This window comes from Calidris pugnax, unplaced genomic scaffold, assembly GCF_001431845.1.
Source record: "Calidris pugnax isolate Ruff unplaced genomic scaffold, ASM143184v1 scaffold188, whole genome shotgun sequence".
Classification (NCBI taxonomy): Eukaryota; Metazoa; Chordata; class Aves; order Charadriiformes; family Scolopacidae; genus Calidris; species Calidris pugnax.
In genome coordinates this window covers 14,517,990-14,537,538 of record NW_015091257.1, presented here as the reverse complement: position 1 = coordinate 14,537,538, position 19,549 = coordinate 14,517,990, and the positions used below count along the sequence as shown (strand labels likewise).

The 19,549-nt window shown below is 37.9% G+C and overlaps 1 protein-coding gene across 2 annotated transcripts in view; it reads left to right on the top strand.

Moving 5' to 3' along the window:
- Positions 1-19,549, top strand: part of MAP3K15 (mitogen-activated protein kinase kinase kinase 15) — an 88,007-nt gene that overhangs the window by 42,469 nt on the left and 25,989 nt on the right. For both annotated transcript variants that reach the window (XM_014960295.1, XM_014960296.1), the window contains 7 exons: positions 433-539; positions 13,141-13,311; positions 14,319-14,431; positions 15,469-15,628; positions 16,233-16,383; positions 16,787-16,894; positions 18,217-18,266. In XM_014960295.1, the coding sequence (XP_014815781.1) occupies positions 433-539; positions 13,141-13,311; positions 14,319-14,431; positions 15,469-15,628; positions 16,233-16,383; positions 16,787-16,894; positions 18,217-18,266 (860 nt within the window). The remainder of the gene's footprint in view (positions 1-432; positions 540-13,140; positions 13,312-14,318; positions 14,432-15,468; positions 15,629-16,232; positions 16,384-16,786; positions 16,895-18,216; positions 18,267-19,549) is intronic.

Genomic DNA, 19,549 nt, shown 5'->3' with positions numbered 1-19,549 from the left:
AGTAAACTGGCCTCTTCAGGTATGTGTATATGGGTTACCCCTGAGAAACACAAATGAAACACAAATACCCAGCTGACGTGCTGCAGAATGAACTGTGCTCAAGTCTGCAGTGACCTGATGAAGTATCATTCATCAGAAGTCCTTAATAAGGTCTGAAAGAGCCGGACTCATCACCTTTCCTTTCCTGATGCTGGTAGTGTAATTGATCAAACTGGCCAGAGGGATTCAGTAGTTTGGGCAGTAGCATTGAGGTGAGGAAGAGACAAGTACTGACATGGATAGACAAAGTCCTTACACAGAGTTTGTGGCCGTTTCACTGACTCTATCTTAGCTGAGATATTCTCTAGCAGTCATGATATGTTTCGGTTTAGTGATGCTTTCCTCTGCTTTCATTTTCTTTTCTTTCTTTTTTTTTTTCTTAATTCATACCAGGACTACGATGCTATGGTGAAGCTGGTAGAAACACTAGAAATGCTTCCTACCTGTGATCTGGCTGATCAACACAATATTAAATTTCATTATGCTTTTGCGTTGAATCGGTAAGAAAGACTGTTTGAGGTTGTTTCATTTTTTTGCTGTTCCATATGGGTTTAGATATAAATTTATAGTGCAGATAATATCAAATTCTTTTCCCTTTCTGCACACACTGATATTCATCACAGTTATCTTTCCTTGGTCCCATATTTCCTGTATGCTAGGACAGCTTGTAACTTTTGAAATCATTGTTTTCCAACAAGCAGCATTTTGTTAACAACCTGATGAGAGTGGATCTGTTCCAAAGGCCACCTGAGTAATCGTGAAAGACTTCAGTGATACCAATCAGTTCTTGGTTAGGCTGAGAATGTTTATTCTGAGTCACTGATTATTCTGAACATCTCAAAAAGTTTAGCATAATAGAGTTATGGATGAGTTATTAAAGTAATAGGTAACAAGCAGTGCTTGATCAATGAATACACGTTCATGATACAGTCGTTGAAAGGTGATCTGGACCTACAGTCATGTTGCTAGATTAGGAAGCACAGAATCTTATTGAACTTTTCTAGTTAGCTACAGATTTCTAAGTGCCTATGTATAATAGTTACTTAATTTTTAAAGAATTTATATTAATATTGTATTGTAGAAAATAGATCTTCAACAAATGAAATAACATGTAATAATAAAGGAACTGATTAGGTGCAATCCACATGTTACTAAAAATTGTGACCTGGAATCTAACTAAAAATTCGCACTGGACAGCATCAGGATGGCATATGTCAAAGGGATTAAGAGTTTAATGATATATAAAAGCAGTTCCTTTGGCGTTGTATGGAAAGTATAGTGAGTCTGGTGCCATTTGACAGTTTCATCAGACTTAGGAGTAAACGCAAAGCTATTGCTCAGAAAAATATTGGATATCACTGTGTTTTGGGGTTTGGTGGTGTGGTTGTTTTTTTTTTTCTATCACTCTGTTTTGGCAATGCCAATAGCACCCTGGTGAGACAAGACAAAATGAATTGCTTGTGAACTTGCTTTCCCATCAATAGGTTTCATTAAATCAGTCACTAGCCTGAACCAGAGTGACTCTCCTTATGTTCTTCTGGGAACAATTTAAATATATCAATGGAAAAGATTTTTCAGAAATAAATGACCAGTTTTCCATCAGTAAGCTTCTACAGATGTTTTTGCCTTCTTGAAACAAAACTAAAGTCAAAAGTTAAGACTTGAATGTTTTTAGAACAAGCCCACTTACTTCAAAATGACCCCTAAAGTGTTGCTTTTAGCATTTTACTTCCATGGGATTTTTGATTCACTTATTTTTTCTATTTTAAAAACAACTTATTTTTAGCGAGTTCTATCAGAATCTATTTATAAAAATACAGAACAATGTTTTCACTTAATATTTTATTAATTACAGCATACAAAACAGTATTAATGTTGCACAGTACAACTGATTGAGCCTACCAGGAACAAAATACATCATAAGCAAAACAGAATTAGCAGCTGTAAGAGTATCTGACCCTCCAGAAGTTAATGTTTGCTGAATTTCATTATGAAAGCGTGCCAGAACTGTGATCGTAATCAACAGAGAAAGTCATTCATTTATTTCCTCTTGGACTCTGTAACTGAGTTCTCTTGGCACTTCATGTTTTTAAGTCAATGTTATTGTAGTGCTGCATAGAGCTAGGGATGTGGCAGAGGATTGCTTCTGGGGACCTCGGGTCTTTGCTGCTACATCAGGTGGACACTGGCCCAATCTGAACCACAGTTGTGTGCAGTTCAGGGTCCAAGTGAACAAGTTGTGCTAAGTGGAAGGGACAGGCACATTTTACTTCAGCTTCAGCACAGTTCCAGCCTAGCTGCATGTCTTCTGGTTCAGAGCCAGCCTGGGTCTGTTCTGGTTTGGATCATGAGGAAACCAGGCCTGGGCCTGCCTGCAGGGTACTGTGCAGAAATGTATTAAAGCACTTAACTATTACTTTATGTAGGGGAGGCAGACATTTCCTGGTACCTTGAGTCACATAGCAGGTTTTTAAGCGCAGCCACTCTCCTAGATCACTAACTTTATCCCTGGTTTCAATTTCAGAGGAGTCAATTGAGAGCATCTTAGATTTGTACGTCTTGTCTAATAACAGAGGCTAATAATGGATGTTTTCAATAACAGGCTTGTGCTTGTTTCCAAGCCTGGGCTATCTAAATATGTTTAAGTGCTGCTTGTTTAGAAGTCCTAGGGAGCAAAAGGCCATTCTTCCACCAGTATTTTTAGCTAGTTAATTTTGAGTCCACGCACAAGAGTACTCTCTTTTATACAGACATGGATTGGTTTAAGACGTTGTTCGTTGTTGCCTTCCAGATGAAATTTAGGTCTGATTGTATCTTAATTTAGGCCTAGGATGGAACATACATTTAGAAATAAGTTCAGCCTAAGTGTAGAACATGAATATTTTTAATATTTGTATTCATACCTTTGGTATGAAGTAAGATGCTGTGTAATGAGGACTGGGTGTTTCGGGGTAGGGGGCTGTTAGCTTCAGTCCGTAGATGTACTTCACAGAATCACAGAATCTTCATGGTTGGAAGGGACCTTTGAGATCATCATGTCCAAACAAAAAAAAACAAAAAAAACCCAAAAACAAAACCACAAACAAAAAACCCCACACAAACAAACCACACCCACAAACAGACACAAACCAACAGTTTTGGGCACTAGAGCATGCCCTGAGGTGCCACGTCTATACATTTCTTAAATACCTCCAGGGATGGTGACTCTACCACCTCCCTGGGCAGGCTGTTCCAGTGCCTGACCACTCTCTCAGTAAAGTAATTCTTCCTAATATCTAATGTAAATCTCCCCTGCCGCAACTTTGGACCATTTCCTCTGCTCCTGTCATTATTCCCTTGGGAGAAGAGGCCAACACCCACCACTCTACAACCTCCTTTCAGGTCATTGTAGAGGGCAATGAGATCTCCCCTCAGCCTCCTCTTCTCCAAACTAAACATGCCCAATTCCCTCAGCCTCTCCTTGTAGGACTTGTTCTCTAGACCCCTCACCAGCTTGGTGGCTCTCCTCTGGACACACTCCAGCACTTCAATGTCTTTCCTGTAGTGAGGGGCCCAGAACTGAACACAGTACTTGAGGTGAGGCCTCACCAGTGCCAAGTACAGAGGCACGATGTTTGCCTGGGAGGCAAACGCTGTGTAAGGTGAAGATGAGTTATGGCACCTGCCATGAAAGGTTGCTGTCATAGTTCCAGGTTCTTGAAAGCTAAGAGATTTCTGAATTAAGGTTGCCATTTTATTCCTTGTGCTTTAAATGTGTCTCTGATTGAAGGCTGTCTGTTTTTTTTCCTTGAGAGCCTTGCCTAGTGTGGTATACTGGGATAGCTGGAGGTCAGCTGGTCAGTATCTCGATATTTTGTGTCGATTTGCTTCTTAAAGATGTAGCAATGCTGTATGATAAATAAATGCACATTTATTATATGGCACAGCCTGCCATACTACAAATGAATTATTAGTTCCTTACGGGTCCTTTCATGTTTATTTTTGCAATACCTGAATAATCATAGAATCATAGAATCATTCAGGTTAGAAGAGACCCTTGGGATCATCGAGTCCAACCATCTACCCTACTCTACATAGTCCTCCCCTACACCATATCCCTCAGTACCGCATCTAAATGTCCCTTAAACACATCCAGGGATGGTGACTCAACCACCTCCCTGGGCAGCCTATTGCAATGCCTGACCACTCTTTCTGTGAAAAATTCCTTCCTAATGTTTAGTCTAAACCTACCCTGTTGGAGCTTGAAGCCGTTCCCTCTTGTTCTGTCATTAATTACCTGTGAGAAGAGACCAGCACCAACCTCTCTACAGTGTCCTTTCATGTAGTTGTAGAGAGTGATGAGGTCTCCCCTCAGCCTCCTCTTCCTCATACTAAACAGTCCCAGCTCCTTCAGCCGTTCCTCATGTGATTTGTCTTCCAGGCCCTTCACTAGTTTCGTTGCCCTCCTCTGCACTCACTCCAGCACCTCGATATCTCTCTTGTATTGAGGGGCCCAGAACTGGACACAATACTCGAGGTATGGCCTCAACAGTGCCAAGTACAGGGGCATAATCACCTCCCTACTTCTGCTGGTCAATTTATCACCTTATCATGGAGAAATAGGACAATGGTGTTTACTTACATTTACAGATGTGGAACTAACACATAGATACATGAGGTCCACTTATTAAAGGTTCTTAGTTTGATGTGTCTAAAGTGTGATTTTTCTTTCAAAGTCTAAAGCGTGATGAAACATACCTAAAGTACCCATTGTCTTCAGCAATAAATTTAAATGCACCTTTATTCATTAGCCTTTGGACTCTCAAGCTAGCACTCCTATAAAATGAGGACTCCACATTTCTTTGAGTGAAAGGACCTGCTTAAAGATAGAAGATAGTCATGCAGGGTGGCCTCCAGCTGCCTCAGTTGAATGGTTGTCCTTCCTCCTCAAGCTCCTGCCCTCTACTCTACCTGCATCCCAACTTCCAAGGCAGAGGCCTGAACACCAATAGCAACTATATGTCCATGGCAGAACCTCACAGGAAAACCAGCTCTTGTATGAGATAAGCGGTAGTCATGTTTCCTTTAAACAAAAAAACCAACCAACCAAAACAAAAATCACACAAACCCCCGCCTTGATCACACAGTTTAGTTTTACATTGGCAAGTACACATATGAAACCCGAATTTGTGTTGTAATGATGACCTGAATTTCTGGATTTTTTCTGAAATTTTGAGTTTTTTGTAGTTTTAAAGAGTGTTCCTCTGTGTGTCATGGGTTGCATAGCACTGTTTGTTACTTTTATCCACTCTGCTTTCCTGTGTGAGTTACAGCTATAGTTCATGGGACTGACTTAAGTTAATACTGCTAGTTTTAGGACCTGGCTCTTGCCAAATGAACTTTTTCACGTACTGCTTATATAGCTGAGGTCTCCCAAGTGCTTTTATTGATGAATTTATAGACTTGCACACAGAGGAGCTGGTCAATGATCCTATTTTTGTGGAAGCTTTCACCCTGGGATTTGATCTCTTACAGAATCTGCATATGTAAACACATCCAGTCACCCCTCCAATAAGTAATTGTTAAAGAAAGTACAGTGAAAGAAGATCTTAAAGTTTTTTTGGTAAAACCTACTTACTATTGTTTTCTATCAAGTCTTTTGTAGAAGGCAATAACTGTGATACTGTATTTAAAAAAAAAAAAAAGATATAATATCTTCTCTTATTTAATTATTTAGAATAAAATGAACCATTTCCTAGTCTGTGTTTTCTATTGCCTCAAATTATCTGAAAACTTAGAGCAAGTCACGAGCAGTACAAATCATGATCAAAGCCGATGGGGGGGAAAGTTTTGCAGTCCATTTCTGTGAATTTTACTTGTTTGTAATCCAGTTAAAAGAGTAATAAAAACAGATGCTAGTTTGTTCTTTGTTGCTTTGTTTCCTGTTGCTGTAGTATATATATATAGTTGATAGATAAAGTACATATAGTTAAGTCAAATGCTAAGTGTGCTGTCAGCTGACTATTTACTTAGGATCTAGTTCACTAATTTAGGGCTGCATAGCAAAGTTTTTGATGATTCACAGTGCACCTATGTTTGAGTATTTTCCAGTTGGCCTTATTTACCGGGACTGGAGTTAACAAGTTCTGGAAGCTTGCAAGAAGGCCAAAGGGTATGCCAAATTCTGTTCAAAGCAGAGTAGACTTTTATAACTGAACCCAGCCCTGTCATGAGGCCAGAACTGTGAAGACTTCAGTCTTATTCCAAGGCAGTTCTGTCTTCACTTATATTAAAGATGAGGGCAGCTACAGTCACTATTATTTAACTCAGCATGTTGTGTTTTAACAAGCAATATATTCCAATACAATAATAAAAAAGGCAGTTAACAAGTGAAGGGCGTAACAGGGTGCAAGTAGAAAAATCACTAGTAATTGTGATTAATAGCAGCCATAGAAATTATCCCCATTGAAAAACACTGGGTATTTAAAATGTTCTATTCTGTGATTACTCAGATTTAGTAAAAAACACATAATGGGGTTCCTCATTTTATATGAGTGGCTTGCATGAAGCACCTGAAGTATATATGGGGAGGGAGGAGGGTAAGCTGTTTTTTCAGTTGTATCTAACTGGAGACTTGCAAATTTTGTTCCTGTCTCAAAGTCTGGTTTTAGGGTCTTGTTTTCCTCATTCACTGCTTCAAATATTGAAAATTCTACAGTCAGATTGCATCCTTGGTGAAATATGTCTTAACTCACAAATTAAGTTATTGTTTTAAGTGAGAGTGCAAATGTAATAACTCCAAATCTGTTGTTTTACTCAATAATTATGATTTTTTTTGAAATATTTTTTTGCTCTAGATTTCTGTACAGTTAGTAGCAGTTCAGATCATCTACTATGGAATCATTAAAGCACACTTAACTAATGGTGTCCTATTTATGCAAGAAAATTCAAAACATTTTTATTACTTACTTATCATTACAGTAAGCAAAGATTGCGCATGATAATAAATGAACACAGTATCTTATATGAAGACCAGTGACTTTATGAATGGTTGTATTTATACTAACCAATTAAGTTGTCTCACTGACATTTCCTCTGCAATATGACAGTGAGATGAGATCAGGGTGGGTTTTTTTTAATTGTAATGTGCACAGTAAGCTATTGATAGGTGCTTCAAGGCTGACATCAGAAGACAAACAAGATTCATACAGGACTAGAGTGGAAAAAATAGGTTACTTTTTTTGAATGTGTTGTGCTATGGGAAACATTTTCAGAATTATTTGTTACGGTTTGATTTATTCCCCTGTGCATTGCTCTTTAAGAAATCGTTTGCTGATAGAGGCCTTGAAATAATAAAAGAAGATCAAATCAATAAGTCAACATGAACTATAAAAGAAACCAAAGGTGGATTCCCTTGAGCTAATTGTTTTTCACTGACATATGGTTTTCTATAGTCTTTTCAAGCTAGACAGATGGAAATAAGCCATACAGGGGAAGATGTGAACAAAAAGGTGAAAAAAGAGATTATATCAGCTTATTTACAGAGCGAGCTAATTCTTGTCCCACTGAAATCCATGCTGTTCCTGTTAACTTTGAACAAAGGCTTGGTTTACTTAGTGTAGTTCTGGCTCCTTAACCATGCCAATGTTTTAAAGCTGGTAAAAACAGCCTGTGAAGCAGGAAGAATTTTTGGTTTAGGGATATTTAAAACTATTATTCCTTATAATGATTGCAGTGGAGAAAAGGGTTCATAGAAGAGAATGGATCTGGGGGGGAAGAAAGTATGAAGCCATGGAATCAGAGAAAGAAAAAGCAAAAAAAAATTATTTTTTTAAGGCAGTGTTATTCTACGTGAGAAGCTGTAATCTGAATATGATTTCTTTATGATGTTTGAGAGCTAGGGGAGAGAAACAGAGGATAAAGATGGCCATACTGGTTTGAGGCATAGTTCTTTCTAGCCTAGATGCATATCTGTGACAGTGGTCAGTAGTAGATGCCTGGGGAAGAGTATGGAGGCAGGAAAATGTATAGCGATAAATCTCCTTCAGTACTCTTATTGCTTCCACCAACTTGTGGCTCAGGGATTTCCTGATAGTATTTATTGATAGCAGTATCTAATTTTTGTGTTTGGCAAGTAAATTTGGGAAGGGAGAAGGATGATAGATTCTGCTTTCTGCAAATGATGATTGATGGCTGTTTTTGTAACCTCCCTCCATTAGTACAAATTCAGAGAAAACTGGAATGAACTGAAGCAAACCTGGAGAAATTATTCTTGACCTTTGGAGGAGGAGAGGCCTAGAGAATTGTGGGGGTGGCAGATGGGGACAGGACTGATATGCAGAGGGAGTGAAATCTCGGCAACATTGGCAAGAGAATCAGTGAGCAGTTTCTGGAGGATGCAGGCTATTAGGCAAAACTAAACTGGCAACAGGACACAGAGTAATTTAGAGGAAGAAATAAGAGTCTATAAGGGTGACCTGCAGGGCAACCTTTTTTTGGGGAAAAAAGTATCCATGTAGTCATTTCTGTCTGAAAAAAGCTCAGCTTATTGAAGCTATCTTCATATAGAAACCATTCCATACCATTGATTGTTCTCTTCCTTCTTTGATTCCCCACCCCCCAATCCTAATGGTTTAGTTTCTTTTTCAAATACAACCTAAAACTGTACAGAGTACTGAAGATTCATGTGCTGGGTATTTGTAAAAAGGCATCATTAAGTTTTTGATTTCTACTCTCTGTCCATTTCCTTTTAATTACTAGCATTTTGCTGCTTGTGGGATTTTGGCAGTGTTTCATTGAGCACTAGGATATTTTCACAAATGCCCTAGTATTTAGAAGTAACTTAAAGATCTCTTTTTTCACTTGGCAGTAGCTTTTCCAGTTACTGTATTCATATAATTTAGCCCTATTTTCTCTGCTTGGTTGTGGTGCAAGTTTTAGCAAGGCAAGTTTTGTTAGCACTAAAATGCGCTAACAAAGAAACCAGTGGAAAAAAGTTACTATTGTTACCAAGTCTGTTATGGTACATGCTTGTTTTAATATAGTTTCGGAATAAATTGTAGTAATATTCTTTTTTTAGCTCATTTACCATTAAAATATGTTTTGTAAAGGTGAGGTATTTTGAGAGAATTTTCGAATTGGGATTAGTTATTTCAAAAGCTGCTTCCCCCAAATCCAGACAAACCATGAATGACCCATATTTTCACTGTGTGTATACACAGACTTGTTTAAGGTTGGGTCCGTTCTGTAGTAGCTTATTGGGATTCTGCTCTGGCTTATAAAACTTCATGTTAATGGAACTTGCTTTGCAGAATCAGTCTCACCTGGTGCATCAGTTTGCTGCATAAGGAGAATATTTTCTGCCTTCCTTTTCATGACAGTACATTGTATCAAACAGTGCTTCAGCTTTCCCTCTTCAGAGAGGCTGTGGCATCTCCATCCTTGGAGGTTTAAAAAATTCAGCTTTTTAGACTAAGTCAAGGTTTTCTCTGCTTGGTTGTGGTGCAAGTTTTAGCAAGGCAAGTTTTGTTAGCACTAAAATGCGCTAACAAAGAAACCAGTGGAAAAAAGTTACTATTGTTACCAAGTCTGTTATGGTACATGCTTGTTTTAATATAGTTTCGGAATAAATTGTAGTAATATTCTTTTTTTAGCTCATTTACCATTAAAATATGTTTTGTAAAGGTGAGGTATTTTGAGAGAATTTTCGAATTGGGATTAGTTATTTCAAAAGCTGCTTCCCCCAAATCCAGACAAACCATGAATGACCCATATTTTCACTGTGTGTATACACAGACTTGTTTAAGGTTGGGTCCGTTCTGTAGTAGCTTATTTGGATTCTGCTCTGGCTTGTAAAACTTCGTGTTAATGGAACTTGCTTTGCAGAATCAGTCTCACCTGGTGCATTAGTTTGCTGCATAAGGAGAACGTTTTCTGCCGTCCTTTCCATGACAGTACATTGTTTCAAACAGTGCTTCAGCTTTCCCTCTTCAGAGAGGCTGGGGCATCTCCATCCTTGGAGGTTTAAAAAATTCAGCTTTTCAGACTTAAGTCAAAGCTGCCGTGGTCTAATATTGGGAGGTGGTCTGTTTCTGAGTAGGAGATACTATTAGATGATCTCCAGAGGTCCCTTTTAACTGGCATTTGTGTGGTTCACTCTGCTGTGGCTTTAAATGGGGGCTAGGGAGGATGGGTAAGCTAATATATTTGATATTGGGTAAGAAAAATAGAAGTCAGTGCTACAGCCTTCAGGTTTAAGGAATATATTTGATATTGGGTAAGAAAAATAGATGTCAGTGCTACAGCCTTGAGGGTTTAAGGTAATGTCTTTTACTGAACTGATAGCACCGCAGACCTGTGTCAAGATACGTTGATACAAATTGCAATCTGTCAGACATGCAGATCTGACAGAGTGTGGGGTATGAAATAAGAGAAGAAAATCTGTCTTGGTCCAGCATAGCAGGTTCTGCATATTATCCAACAGTATACTTTCATATTGACTTAGAGAAGTTGCTTATAGCCTAATATGTGATTTTTCAGTTGTTTTATTTTTTTTTCTTGGTTAGCCCTCTCTTTTGGGGACCACTTTAGAAGGTGATAACTGTTCCCAAATTTGTAGATTATTCTAATTAGTATGTTGGTCCAATGGGTATCAAATTCTGCTGCTGTGAAAAATAGAGCTTAATATAAAGATGTCTAAACTGATTTTTATCTAATAATACCCTGTTAGATTAGTGTATACTCGTAATGTGCTAAATTTTGTTTATTTTAATATATTTTTAATGATGATTATTTTCCTTACCTTATAAGAGATGGAAGCCTTTAATTTTATTTTGAGTCCTCTACTACATTTTATTTAGGGCTTTGTCCTTGGAAATTCTCCTAGTATTGTATTTGGTGTGTATAGGTTCATCCTTTGATATCCAGAAGTATTAATCTGCAGAGTGTCCTATTTTAAGCAGGGTCTTGCTTTATGCATTGTATTTTTTCTATAAAATTCTGCTTTTTCAATCAATACTTAACACCTCTTAATGTTATCATTACTATTTAACCTGTTTTCATACAAGGCAGAGTTGAGTCAAAATTTGTCTTGTTTGGGAAGCAGTGATTATTTTTTTTTTCATTCCCTTTTTTCATGCGAAAGTACTGTATGTTAGGTACTATTGCATTTCATGTGTTTTCAGCAAAAGCTTGAACACATACTGACTTCTCTGACCATGTTACATAGGACCTGGGACCTGTTGGACTTACTTTTTAGGGCTTGATTTTGTTCTGAGCTCTGTTTGCTCAACCATCTCTGTGTTCCTATTAACAACAGTGAAACTTGGGTAGTATTACTGAGAGAATCTGGTTAGTTCAGAACAGGTTGGGTTACAGCACGCTGACCCGTGCAATGGATTTACCCCCACAGTTTTTACCTTTTATTTATTTTTTGTAAAACTGAAAGAAGATACTAACTTTCTCCTTGTGTGCTCATTAGAGAATCACAGAATCACCATGGTTGGAAGGGACCTCAGAGATCATCGAGTCCAACCTTAAAAAAACAAAACAAAACAAAAACCCCAAACAAAAAAACCCCACAAAACACAACACCCCACCACATCACACCCACGCACAGACCAATAATCTCGGGCACTAGAGCATGCCCTGAAGAGCCACTTCTACACGTTTCTTAAATACCTCCAGGGATGGTGACTCCACCACCTCCCTGGGCAGGCTGTTCCAGTGCCTGACCACCCTCTCAGTAAAGTAATTCTTCCTAATATCTAATCTAAACCTCCCCTGCTGCAACTTTAGACCATTAGAGAAGACCAGTATTAATTTCAGAACTACAATCAATCTGAAGAAAAAATGCTTTAAAAAACATTCAAGTACTTGCTGTGAAAGCTTATACCCTGCCAGTGACATCAAAGGCAGGATGAAGCCTGCACAACTAGCTACAAATCTGTTTAATCTTATTAGGCGTTCTCCATCACCTAACATGTACAGAAGCCTGAATTTTGCTGCAGACGTGTTGTTATTGGTCTTATTGCATCAGCTGGTTACCTAAGGAACTGAGCTGCTTTAAAGTAAATATTAATCCTTTCAGGGCATGCAAATAATAAATTTACCAGACACCGTTATCTGCTACTGGTATTGCTGACAAAGTAATCGTAGTACTTGTAAGCCTGTTCCTGGATACCTAGGTAGGGATCAAAAAATGGTAAACAGTTCTGAAAAGGGGTCAGTAAATATTTTAAATCTCTCTGGTGATTAAAAACTGTCTTGAAGAGGCTATTAAACTCATAAGCTGTCTTTGCATTACTCTTGCAAATAGACATTTTTGTTTGTTCTAAGGGACTTTTTTACAGTAAATATTGAATTCTAAACTTACAAAAACAATAATGTAAAGGGAGGCAAAGATTCTGATGTGTTTAATAATAACAAGGAACTGAAATATTAGAAAATCGCTGATTTCTTACTGATACGATTATTAAATATTTGTCAAAAGAAGCTTTATGACTGCTTTCCAAAATTTTCCAAAATTTTCTCTAATCTGAAGAATTTTAATAAAGAAATATAGTTCTGTTTTGCCCCTTTATTCCTGTAGTTTGAAGGCCTGTGTTGAGCTCCATAATTCTTTTGGCTGAAATAGGATTAACCTGGCTTCTCCTGTTCTTAGTCAGTATTGCCTGGTATTGGCCCTGCATCCTCTGGATTCAAGATTACAAATCCTGGACATAGCTGAATGAGGTGGGCTCTGTAATGCTGAAAGTGGCGAGTTTTGTTAGGTATTGTCAGGAATGAACACTAAACAAGCACTTGTTTCTTATCGCGGGATGTGGAGACTGTCTGCTTATGCAGTCAAGAAACAAGTTAGATGGCAGATTTTTTTCACAGGGGTGTTCAGGGCTTATATCAGTCAGTTCTTATGTGAGCCAGAAGTAGAGTCCCATGGTAGGAGAATACATTTGGGTTTTATCAGTCAACCAACAATCCTACATCAGTGTAAATAAAGTCAAGTCTGCATATAGTAATTATGGATGGGTTGTGGGATAGAGGGTGGATAATCTTATTCCACCATCTTGCGGTTACTGTTTCAGATCTGAACTCATTGATTTTATTCTCTGTATTTGATTTCAGAAGAAATAATGCAGGTGACAGAGAGAAGGCACTACAAGTTATGCTTCAAGTCCTGCAGACATGTGATCACCCTGCTCCAGATATGTTTTGCTTATGTGGAAGGATCTACAAGGATATGTTTCTTGATTCTGACTGTAAAGATACCAATAGTCGAGATCATGCCATTGAATGGTAATAGAAAAAACACAAAAATATCTACTTAAAAACATTTTCAGACTTTTAATTCTGGGGAAAAGCAGGGCTGTAAGAATTAGATGATCAGTTGTTCTACTTATCTCTTTTTTTCAAGGTCCTATTTGAGTAATTGGTTTAGTGAGCACCAGATCTTTGGATTTATGATGATTCACTCATGTCTTTGTAGAGAAAACATACAATTAGTCTGCTTCAAGGTCAAAATAAATACAAGTGAGATCATGAGACTTATGTTGGTCATCTGTGCAAGGAAGATTTCCATGCTGGGTCTTGAGGAAATGCAATGATTTACTGTATATAAGGAAAAATATTGATAAACAACATTATGAATTTTCTTAACACAGTAAGGCATGCATGTGCATGCAGGCTCTACCTGATATACTGTTCACATAAGTACATTTGTATAATCATATCAGCTACTGCTGAGTACAATAATGTTTGCACTGTGACTGTGAAATACTCCCCTCTCTCTCTTATTTGCCCCCAAATCACCTCAATGTGGGTAGTGCAACGTGAATGGGGAGTAGTGCGCTTACAACCTTCCGATGCATCTCTTCACCCTGCATCAGCTACTGGTGTGCATTCAGCCTGTCGGCTGTGTCTCAGTTACCTTTAATGAATGTGAAGCTTTAAAACAAAGGGCTTGGAGTTGTTTTTAAAATTTGCACTGAAGACTAATATTTCCATTGCTTTTCTCATATGAGTAATATAATAAAATTAGTTTCTATTGCATTTAAGAGTTTTGAAGTAACCAGTTTGTTTTATTTTCACAAAACTACACAAGGTGGCAGGGCATAAAACTAAGCAGAAGTTTTTCTTTCTCACTCTAAGACAAAAAGCTATTTTCTTTCAAGTGCTTTTTGCAAAGAGTGCAACTAGCCATATAGTCCTTACAGTAAATTAATAGCTTAAAATACCTACCACAACTTTGTAGTATTTCGTTTCTTCTATAAAGTGAGATGTGAGCTCTTGACTCTTCTCTGCAGGTATCGCAAAGGATTTGAACTCCAGTCAACTCTGTATTCTGGAATTAACCTTGCAGTTTTGCTACTTGTTGCAGGACAACAGTTTGAAAGCTCAATGGAACTGAGAAAAATAGGTAAACATCCACATGCAGTGCCACAGACAAGCTTTCTGCCTCTCTCCCTATGAAGAAACCAAAATCCTTATAATAAGGGGTTGCATAGACAGAAAGGCAGTTAGAAAGGCAGTTTGAGCTTTTCAGTGGTGGGTCCTGGGTGGCAGTCTAAAAGACAGGGATCTTGAAGGACCATTTTTCTCCATGTTGCCTTGGAGCAGCTTTTTAGTACCTAAAGGGTCCCAGAGATGTGAGAGGAACAAGGAAGGACCAACTTCAGCACCATCTGCAAACTGCCTTTACTGTACCACAGAGGTTATCCCCTTGCATACCTAACAGGGAACAAAGTCAGGAAGTGACAGATTGTGGCCCAGCTCTCCTCGGGGATGCCAGGGAAGGATCTACAGGACTTCTGTTCGCCCTGAACTGAGAGATTCACAGGAATTATTGCCTGGAAGGATCCACCAGGGCGATAACTAGTTGTCTAAGTAGATTCACATCTTCTGTGTAGGTGCAAACTAAAACCCACCACTGTACATCTCTGAAGAAATTGTATGGTAGAAGCAGATATACTGTTCTTCCTAGAAACGTAATCGTTGAAAATTGTACTTGGAATCAGATCCTGTCTGAAACACATACTTGAACCTTAAAGGGGAGGAATGCAAAGGTGGCTTTAAGTCATTCCCCTGATGTTACTCTGGGGTGGGCTGGCATAAGCCTCTAGCCATTGGTCTCTTGCAGTGGATGCAGATCTGGAGGACACAGATATGCAGAGTTTACACTGAGAATCACGAAGCAGATGGCCCAGGCAGATAGCACAAGATCTTTTTCAGCACTGTGTGTGGTAGGAGTTCTGACTGTCTGACCCATATTGGGGACGTTATTTGCAGACCCAGCGTCTGTGTTGGGCATGTGGCTTTTTTCTGGGGAAAACTTGCTCCACTTTATCCCTAATGCTTAATCAAGTCTTATTAGTCATTTGCTGATAGACTTATCATGAAAAACACTTAGTGGTGTTTTGTTGATAGAACAATATTTTTTTAATTGAATTTTTTCAGGTGTACGGTTAAACAGTTTATTGGGAAGAAAAGGGAGCCTAGAAAAAATGAACAATTACTGGGATGTGGGACAGTTCTTCAGTGTGAGCATGCTGGCTAATGATGTTGGTAAAGCAGTACAAGCAGCAGAGAAACTTTTTAAGCTGAAACCTCCAGTGTGGTATGTAGCTCAAGCACCCAAATACAGGGAAATACACAAATTTTAAAAATCTTGTAGTAACTTGGATAACTGGATTTTTCCGTCTTAGATTGTAACTCTGACTTTATACTGTGTTCTTTTATTTTGGGAAGGAAAGGGGAAGGTAACAAATTGAGTTGCCCACCATTGTTGGGCCTATATCTCACTGAAGCATATCTTTTATAAGAAAGAATTTGTAAATTAGTGACAATTCCTTGTGAAATTGTGAAAAGATTGTGAAACCATTCTTTTTGAGTTTAACTAGCTGCTGCTTCCCTCCACTACCATCTCCTAGCTCATAATATCCTGTCTAATCACCATGTAACTACTCATGTAACTATACCCTTTTGCAAAAAGATACTGTTCATGAACGTCCATGTCAGCTTATGATTTAAGGTTTAGACTAAACTTCCTATTCTTTCCAGAAATCTGTAAAAATCAGCACAACCATTTCCATCGTGGTAGCTTTTAAAGTACATTTAATTTTGCAGTTAATTTTTTTGCATGTGTAAGTCAGTTAAGTGGTTTTAGAATCTGGTCAAATTTTGTTTTCTCTCTCTTAACTCACTAATTCAATACATTCTAGGTACTTGAAATCATTAGTTCAGAATCTGATGTTAATTCAGCGTTTCAAGAAACTCACCATAGAACATTCTCCTAGACAAGAAAGATTGACTTTCTGGCTAGATATAATTTTTGAGGCAACGAAAGAAACAACTAATGGACTGAGATTTCCAGTAAGATGTTATGTCCAAACAAGTTTTCTATGTCTTATGTTTCTGGATAGGATATAACAAGAATTGGACAACTCTAAACACAATGCTTACATACTTAACTACCTGTTACATCATTGCATTAACCAAACCCCTGTATTCTGCTAATCTTTATAAAAAACGTTTAACCCACCACCCTAAAAACATTCTAAAATATACTTTTAAGTCTTGTACAAAAAATTGTGATGATATTGTTTTGTTGTGTTTTGGGACACAGCCTCTTCCTGCCTTGTCTTGCCCTTCTCCTTCCCCATGGAATTTTTTTAGGCCTTACTTTGACATTGCCCATTGTCTATATCAGAGCATCTGAAGATACTGTTGCACATTAGCTGATGGTTTGTTAAGGAGAAATGTTCTCTCACTTCAGGTTTTGGTAATAGAACCAACTAAAGTGTACCAGCCTGCGTATGTTTCAATCAACAATGAAGCAGATGAGAGATCTCTCTCTTTGTGGCATGTCTCTCCCACTGAAATGGTAAGATATGTGTTTCATGTATTCTTATTCATTGTGCTTAAAGTCAATTTTTTACCTGTAGATTTTGGAGAATTGTACAATAATTTAAAGTCTGGCACATTTCTGTGAAGCTCTAGTCTCTATATCTCTTTGTGCAGATATGAAAGTTGGCTTTTTACAGGGAAAATAAAAGGAAGGACTACGATTAAAACTCAGATGTTTTTGACATTTCATGTTCAAATTTCACTTACCTTGATCATGTCTCTTAGAAGTTCTTGGGCTATTTGGTCTGCTTATAATATTTCTCATTAGAATTGTGTGATTTTTATTAAGATGCAGCTTAAAGCTAGATAAAAAATAAAGCCCTGTGTTGCGCTTAATGTTTTAGAAATTTTAAAGTTTTACAATGATAAAATTAGAAACTAGAAAAAATGGCAGCCTGTGACAAATAAGTGTCAAGAGATGAAATATTTGATGTCTTGGGCTATTAGATAAGGCATGGGATTAGGAAAGGAGGAGGCACGGTTATGGACAGTGTAATCTTTTCAAAGTGAGAAGTAATTTCAGTTTCCCATTAAAAGATGTAAAATCTGGAATATATTTCACAACCCCTTCCTAATATCAGAAAAACATAGGTGGAGAATAGACTAAAAATGTAGAGAGTCAAAGTGTGGAAAAGAAGCATGCTAGAGCAAGAGAAGACCACATAATTACCTGGATCTGTAAACTTCTTTTCCAATACACTGTTCTACTTCACTACTTTGAGTGAATGTATGTGACACAACTTCGCTTTATGTAACAAATTCTTGGTGCATGTCTGGCCATGCTAAATAAGATCCAGGACTAGCTAGAGATTTATGGAGAGCTACAGTCCTAGGCACAGGCTGTCCTTTCTCTATTTTGCCTTCAGTGTGCTCACTGGGCCAAAGCTGTTGGCTCAATACCTTAGGAAGGTGTATGAAATTTCCTTTCCCTTTGAACCTAGATAAGAGCAGGGCATAGTCTGCTCCATGTTTAATACGAAATGTTGAGTGTTGAGTCAAAACATAATGTTTGGTAAATTGTACTTCAAGATTTATTTTTCAAATTTAATTTTACATGAGGAAATGCGGCCTTTACTTCCATCTTATGCCATTTATATTAATTTTCCTCAAGTGAGTAAAGCAGCAATGGGTGGACTTTCTTTACCTATACATCAATCTTCTTTGAAGTTTGGGTGGAAACAAAGAAAGAAAGGACAAGAGACGTATTTTAAAAACTTTATTTTGCTTACCATGCTGTGACTTTGTTTTCAGTAGTAAGTAAAAGTTAAACTGTGGTTGATAATAACTCTATTCTTACAGAAACAGATTCATGAATGGAATTTTACAGCTTCTTCCATTAGGGGAATAAGGTCGGTATGTCAGAAAACAGTTAAATGTGGTTTTGTTTATGTTTTATATTTCCCTTGAGTGGGAAATCTGGATTCTGCCTTAAATCTCTGCTTTGCATTGCCTATTATAAAAGCTTGTCCAACCTACCTTGAGGTGTCAACACAGAAGAGTTTGCCTTTCCATGCATGGGCAGAGCTGTACATTTCTCATAGGAATACACATTTAACGGGTGGGTGTGGGTGTGTGTATTCTCTGCTAGAGCTTCCTGTTTTCAGTTTTGTACCTGCTTTTTATATATCTTTCTAAATTTTTCAGTGAAGTCATTGCCATCTCTGCATTTAAAAACATGGAGGGCAGAAGGAAAGAGAGCCCTTAGCTACTATTGCCTCCTTCCATAAGTGAAAGAATACCCTGTCTGCTTTCCTTTAAGAAAAGGATACCATGATATCTATTTCCTGTTTGGAATTCAGAAGGGCTTCTGATACGGCTCTATCAGAAAAACTATTAGCTAAAAACTTGGATTGTTAGAGAAATGTTAAATGAGGCATGGACATAGTTTGGGCTAAGGAAAGAATTCTTGAGCTGGAAGGAGACTGCTAGTGGAGTTTCTCAAGGATTAGCCTTTAAATAGATAAAGTACTTCCATTTTGTGATTCCTATATTAATGGAAGCACTAGTCACAAGTAAGTTGGTCCAAATATTAGTAGAAAAGAAGATCAGAATATTATATAGAAAGAACAGGATTGTTCTGAGAACTGAAAAGTTAGAAAAGAATCACATTTGGTATTAACAACTGCATAATACATGACTACGTTTCAAAGCTAGTTTATGTATCTTAAGTTGGGCTACTTTGCTGCCAGAAAGGGCACCAGGAGATTAAAAAAATGAAACCTGTCAGTACAATCTGGCAGTGTGTCTATGACATTCTTGCTCTCTGCATTATGCATGTTGTAGCTAAGAACCACAGGAGCCCATAAGCACAGGGAACACGAGGTGGGCTTCTGCCTTCTCTCTCCATTCATGAGTCACCATGTTGGTAGATCTGACCTTTCTAGGGCTGTAAATGACTTGGCTGGGGCCACTTGGGTTGAGCACATAAGCTTAAGTGCTTGAAAAACTCCGATTCAAGTACAAGTGTAAATTCAGATTCCTAATGAGTTCTATAGTTTTCAAAGCATAGGACTTCTGGGCTGTAATTTTGACGTAAGTTTTAGGTCCCAAGTTTATCTTCTCTGAACTTGTATAATTAGCTTAAGCAAATAAGCTCAGTGAAAAAGTATTTCTCTGAACAAAGTGATTGGTG